Source organism: Pundamilia nyererei, unplaced genomic scaffold (assembly GCF_000239375.1).
Source record: "Pundamilia nyererei isolate P.nyererei 1_Seehausen unplaced genomic scaffold, PunNye1.0 scaffold00037, whole genome shotgun sequence".
NCBI lineage: Eukaryota > Metazoa > Chordata > Actinopteri > Cichliformes > Cichlidae > Pundamilia > Pundamilia nyererei.
The window spans coordinates 3,045,483-3,051,559 of record NW_005187438.1 but is presented as its reverse complement, the minus strand read 5'-3'; the positions used below and the strand labels follow the sequence as shown (position 1 = coordinate 3,051,559).

The 6,077-nt window shown below is 38.7% G+C and overlaps 1 protein-coding gene across 1 annotated transcript in view; it reads left to right on the top strand.

Moving 5' to 3' along the window:
• Positions 1–6,077, top strand: part of map3k15 (mitogen-activated protein kinase kinase kinase 15) — a 28,481-nt gene that overhangs the window by 7,477 nt on the left and 14,927 nt on the right. The window contains exons 5-13 of the mRNA XM_013910180.1: positions 1,153–1,321; positions 1,478–1,584; positions 2,886–3,056; positions 3,145–3,257; positions 3,463–3,622; positions 3,941–4,091; positions 4,176–4,283; positions 5,086–5,135; positions 5,828–5,923. Coding sequence (XP_013765634.1) covers positions 1,153–1,321; positions 1,478–1,584; positions 2,886–3,056; positions 3,145–3,257; positions 3,463–3,622; positions 3,941–4,091; positions 4,176–4,283; positions 5,086–5,135; positions 5,828–5,923 — 1,125 coding nt within the window. The remainder of the gene's footprint in view (positions 1–1,152; positions 1,322–1,477; positions 1,585–2,885; positions 3,057–3,144; positions 3,258–3,462; positions 3,623–3,940; positions 4,092–4,175; positions 4,284–5,085; positions 5,136–5,827; positions 5,924–6,077) is intronic.

Below are 6,077 nucleotides of genomic sequence, written 5' to 3'. Positions count from 1 at the left end.
GTAATAACGTAAGACAGAATTTACAAAACACCATCTGAATAACATACTTAAGTATAGTATGTTATTACAGTACAATAAAAGTGCTTTAATTGGTGTGTTCTGGAAAGATAAATGTTAAATATATTGCAAAGTGTTGGAACATCAGCTTAATCTCAAATTAACTTAATATTTACTTTTAAAATGAGTCATTTGCTGTGTCAACACTGGTTAAATGAGTTGTCACTGGTAAATGTATCATCTTCATCTTAAAGCATGAACAAAAATAGCCTGTTCACAAGAAATATTAGGTTATAACAGAAATCGGTGTCAAAATTTCCACCTCCAATGTCGTGTGTAAGGGCACTGGTGTTATCTGCACACTCTCCACTGAAAATCAAGCAGATTTCATCCCTTCTGTATTACTGTGATTCATTCTTTGCTTGTTTAAGCAAAACCTGCTATGACGCCTCACACAATGTCTTCCGAGTACTTACGTCACACCCTTGCTGACTCAGCAGCACTGTCTCCCCATTAACTTCAGAGTCCATTTTAAGATTCTGGTTTTAACTTAAGGTGCTTCAAGCACCAGCTTACATCAGTGAACCTTTACATCCTTTTGTCTCCAGCACGTCCCTGAGGTCATCTGAGCAGGGCCTGCTAGCTGTGCATCATACAAGGCTAAAAGCTGATGAGACAGAGCTTTTCCAACAGTAACCCCCAGACTCTGAAAAGCTCCTTCTGAGCTTGTGATAGGTGGACTCTGTGTTTTCTATCACAAAACAGCTAAAAACGAATCTTTTTAGACTTGTGTTTGGCCACCTTTTGTTTTTATCTTCTGGTATTTTGTCGTGAAGCATTTTGTGATGTTAGGTGCTTTAGAAATAAAATTAAAAAGGAGTTGGAGGTAATTATTCTAGGGATGTTCCATGCATTTGTTTTGCACAATGCAGTACTCCGACTGTAGGAGTCTATAGTGAGGATCATTGTTCATAGCTTTTTGTTAGTACTACCAACTGACTATTAGCACTCAATAGTAATCTCATCAAAACAGTAAGTAATGTCTGTTTGCTGCAAAATAAGGGTTGGTCCACTAGAGGTCAAAAATTGTTCTTTAGATCAACATTAAAATGAAAGCTTCTTTTCTTCCTCTGTTCCTTGTCTGTGTACATATAGTGCTTCCTTTAAGGACACCCTGCTCAACGACATCAGGAAGGCTAGGGAGAAGTACCAGGGAGAGGAGCTGGCTAAGGAGCTTTCACGCATTAAACTCCGAATTGATAACACAGAGGTCCTAACACAGGACATTGTCATGAACCTGCTGTTTTCCTACAGAGATATACAGGTACAAACACATCAAACATGACCTTCATTTCTTTCTATCAGCTGGGAACTTCTTAAAAGTTATTACAGACTGAAGTTCAGAATGACATTTATATTCTAAATGCATTATCATTAGGTTTAAATTTAATGCCCCTTTTGTGGCTTCTCTGACAACCAGGACTATGATGCCATGGTGAAACTGGTGCAGACTCTGGAGATGCTGCCAACATGTGATCTGGCTACCCAGCCCATGATCCAGTTTCATTACTCCTTTGCCCTGAACAGGTACGCAGCAGCTCAATGAAACTGAACATTTTGATGCCCAAACCCTGTGGTAAAGCAGATTTATCTTCTTTAATTATTTTTAGGGATCCCACATTTTTTGTTTTTTGTGCCTTTATTTCACTGAGGACATTCATTCTAACATATCATATAAAATGCACCATAAATATGCAGTGTGGTGATATCAGGAGCTAAAAATGTAGTAACTGCATGTCAAAAATGCAACAGACCACAAGTCTAGCATTCTGTGAAAAATACATTTTTGTTGTTCAGGGAAAATTAAGTATACTGTATGATTTAACAACTTTAGCAGCAATAACTTGAAGTCTTCATTTTCTGTATGACCTTTTAGCCTTTCACAGCATTGTAGAGGGATTTTGGCTCAGCCTTCTTTTACATTTTCTTTAATGTTGCTTTTGTTCATTGAGGTTTACAGGCACTTGTTTATACACAGCTCTCTTAAGGTTCCCCCACAGTATTTCAGTCAGATTGGAGTCTGGACTTTTGCAACACGTCGATTGTTTTCTTTTTCAGCCATGCTGTTGTAAATTTTCTGCTGTGTTCAGGATTATTGCTCTGTTGCATAATCCTGCTTGAGCCAAGCTTTAGCTGTTGGAAGGTTACCTCACACTTACTCTAGAGTGATTTGGTATATAGAGAAGTTCATGGTCAAGTCAATGACTGCAAGGTGTCCAGGTCTTGAGGCTGCAAAGCAAGCCCACATCATCACCCCTCCACAACCATGCTGACAGTTGATATAAAGTCTTTATGCTGATATGCTGTCATTGGTTTTAACCAAACGTGGTGATGTCAAGTATGACCACATATCTACACTTTGCTTTTGTCTGTCCAAAGGATAATGTTCTGGTGGTCTTGCGGTTTGTTCAGATGGAACTTTCCAAACCTAAGCTGTCCTGCAGAGATACCTTCTCCAGGCAGCTTGTTCAGGCTTTCTCTCATTGTACTGTGATTAACTTTAACATTTAACATGCTAACTGAGGTGTTTAAAGTCTGTAGCTCTTGTTTTCTTGTTTGAAGTTTCTCTAAACATTACAAGATCTGATCGTAGGGTGAATTTGCTAGAACAGCCACTCCTGTGTTAACACACACCCGAATACTCCAGGCCAGTAAACTGCCCAAACTGCTTTTGAGCAGGTAGTTAGGCTGATGATCAGTTATCAAGTGCATTTAATTAGCAACACCTGGCTGGTACTTGCACTTTTAATTCCTATGGAAGTAATAAAGGTGTACTTCTCAGTCTCATGAAAACGTTTTCCTTCATGTGCATGTGCATGTACGTGCAGGAGGAATGCTCCTGGAGACAGGGAGCAGGCTCTCAGAGTGATGCTGCAGGTGTTGCAGTCCTGCGAACATCCTGCACCAGACATGTTCTGCCTCTGTGGACGAATCTACAAGGACATTTTTCTCGACTCTGACTGCAAAGACACTAAAAACAGGGACAACGCCATTCAGTGGTGAGAACACACAGAAATAAATGCATCTTATTCACATCTTATTGTTTCCTTGTGTGTATTCATCTGTATTTCCTCTTCCACCTGTCAGGTACAGAAAGGGCTTTGAGCTGCAGCCCACTCTGTACTCGGGTATTAACCTAGCTGTCCTCCTCATAGTTGCTGGCCAGCAATTCGAGAGCTCCATGGAACTCAGAAAAATAGGTAACCTGATTCCCTCTTTGATTTGTTCTCTGCGGACTCTCAAGTCAATGTGAAACACCTAAGTTGTGTATTTTCAGCATTCAATTTGCGTTCAGTAGTGCCTTTTCTTGATATTTCTGTGGTACAAAAGTCAGCTGAGACCATGCCACTTCAGTTTCAATCAGATTGTAATTACAATGTTCACTTTTTGTCTTCTTATAATCAGGGGTGAGGTTGAACAGCCTGCTGGGGCGCAAGGGTTCCTTGGAAAAGATGAATAACTACTGGGACGTCGGCCAATTCTTCACCGTTAGCATGCTAGCGAGTGACATTCCTAAAGCTACTCAGGCTGCAGAGAAGCTCTTCAAGCTGAAGCCACCTGTTTGGTAAGAGAGAAGATCTTATAAATATATAAAAGTTGCAATGTCAATGCATGTTTTTCATAATAAAGATTAGTTTTAAATTTTGGTCACATTCTGATCCCCAGGTCTCAATTTTTTAAAGATGTATTCAGCTTTCATAGTTGTAGTGAAGTATCAGGACATTCATCTTACAAAAGTACATTTGTTTTTATAATGCAACTCTTTTATTTAAGTAAGCCCAAACATGCTACAAAAAAACAGTTTACGAAAACAAAATTTCAAGGAATTGTAAGTGTGATGCTTTTTATTTTAATGATTATAATTGGTTGTATTTTCTTCCAGGTATTTGCGTTCAGTAGTGCAGAACTTACAGCTGATCCAAAGGTTTAAAAAGCAAAATTTGGAGCATTCTCCTCAGAGAGAGAAACTCAACTTCTGGATGGACATCATCGTCGAGGCCACGCAGTGCACCACCAACAGACTGCGGTTTCCAGTATGTAAACATATACATGCATTCATGCTGAAAAATGATGACTGAGGGGTTCAAAATCAAATGTTTTGGTGTTTGTGTTTACAGGTGCTGATTCTGGAGCCCACCAAAGTTTACCAGCCATCCTATGTGTCTATCAACAATGAGGCTGAAGAGAAGAACGTCTCCATCTGGCATGTTTCTCCTGCTGAAACGGTCAGAGCATTGCCCATCTAATCATCTTCCTGTTAGGAATATTGTCCTCCGCTCGGAAAAATTCTAAATATTAAATAAAAATTAATTTAAAATGGTGAATGACTTAAACTAAATCAGACAACATGTATGCAAACAGAAGGAACTTTGATGTGAAATCTTCCATCACATATTGTGACTGAATAACACGTAATTACACAAACTCATTGCACCCTCATTTTGTCCAGTATTTTAATTGCACCCGAGTATACCAGGGTGAAGTACCACCAGTATTACCAGTAAACAACAAAAACCACCAAAATGCTATATCAGAATTTAAATTAGCCTACATCTTGCCTTTTGTTTAACATGCAGTGCTGATCAAACACATTATAGTGAAACGAAGTTTGATAACACTTCACATTAATTGTAGTCAAACATCTCAAGACAGGTGAACATAATGCTGCTTCATTGATTTTTAATTTTTTTTGTAAGGAGTACATGGAGGTTTGGGCTCAGATAGTTTTGGGATTCAAGTTTTATTTTGCATCCATGTGGAGTCTGTTTAAAGATTGTTGATTCATCATTGTAGAAAAAAAAAGAAAAAGTGTGTTGCAGACACTTAAAGCTGAGCCAGCATTAACTAAATTTGCTTCACCTATGCTAATTCAGAAATGCTAGAGGGCTGGAGCCGTCCAACTAAGTAGACAGAAACATATACATATATGCATATTTGTTCATTTACCTGCTAGAACCTACTGGAACAAAATGTTAGAGCTGAAACACGCTATTTGTTGATTGATTAACTTCTGTTTTTTTGTTACAGAAAGGTATTCATGAGTGGAACTTCACTGCAATGTCCATCAAAGGCATTAGGTATACAAGAGACATGTTTGGGAAACAAATAGAAATAAATAGAAAACGTACATTTTTGTTCAATTCAAATTTCTCTTGTGGTTTTATGGGCCTGGGCTGCAATTGTAGTAACTCAGGGAACTCAGGAGTGGTGCAAACAAGCATATAAATTGTGGCTCCCTGCAGCTATATCCATAATACATGAAGTAAACAGAAGAACTAGCTGCCAGGAACATCATTAGGGATCTCCAGCTGACCTGTTCAGCCTCAATATTCAAAACAGTGACGTATTGTGCAAAGCTTCAATCACTCAGTGCAACCGGAGGAGGAAGAAAGAAAAAAATGCAAATATCAGTAAGGATATTCCTCGTGGTTAATGGCCAGTGCTTACTGTGAAAAAAACCCCATCACCCATGCTCTTAAATACAATTTGACGATCCAGGTAAAAGTCTGGCTATAGAATAAAACAACTTTTTTTCGTGTTAGAATACAATCCCTCAACACAATTTGATTGTCTGCTCTCCTGCTTACTAATCTAAATTATTCATTTATATCCATGTATTATTATTATACTGTGAGCAAATGTAAGTTTTTTGCACGCTAATGAGATTTACTTTCATCTGTGAAAAGGACTGTGTTATAAAATACAGCATAAGGAAGAGTTAAATAAAATAAAGAACAGTGCCCACACTTACTGATACTTCTGTCTGCAGTATCAGTAAGTTCGATGAGCGTTGCTGCTTCCTCTACGTCCACGATAACTCGGATGACTTCCAGATCTATTTCTCTACTGAGGAGCAGTGCGGTCGGTGAGGACAAACACCTCTAGATGTGTTTGTGTAGGTGTGTGTTTGTCATGTGTCCGTCCGTGTTTGTGTTTGTACACTTCATACTATATGCGCAGATGTGATCTGAAGGCCTAGAACTGTAAATAACTGTAATAATGTCTGTGTCTGGTTATGT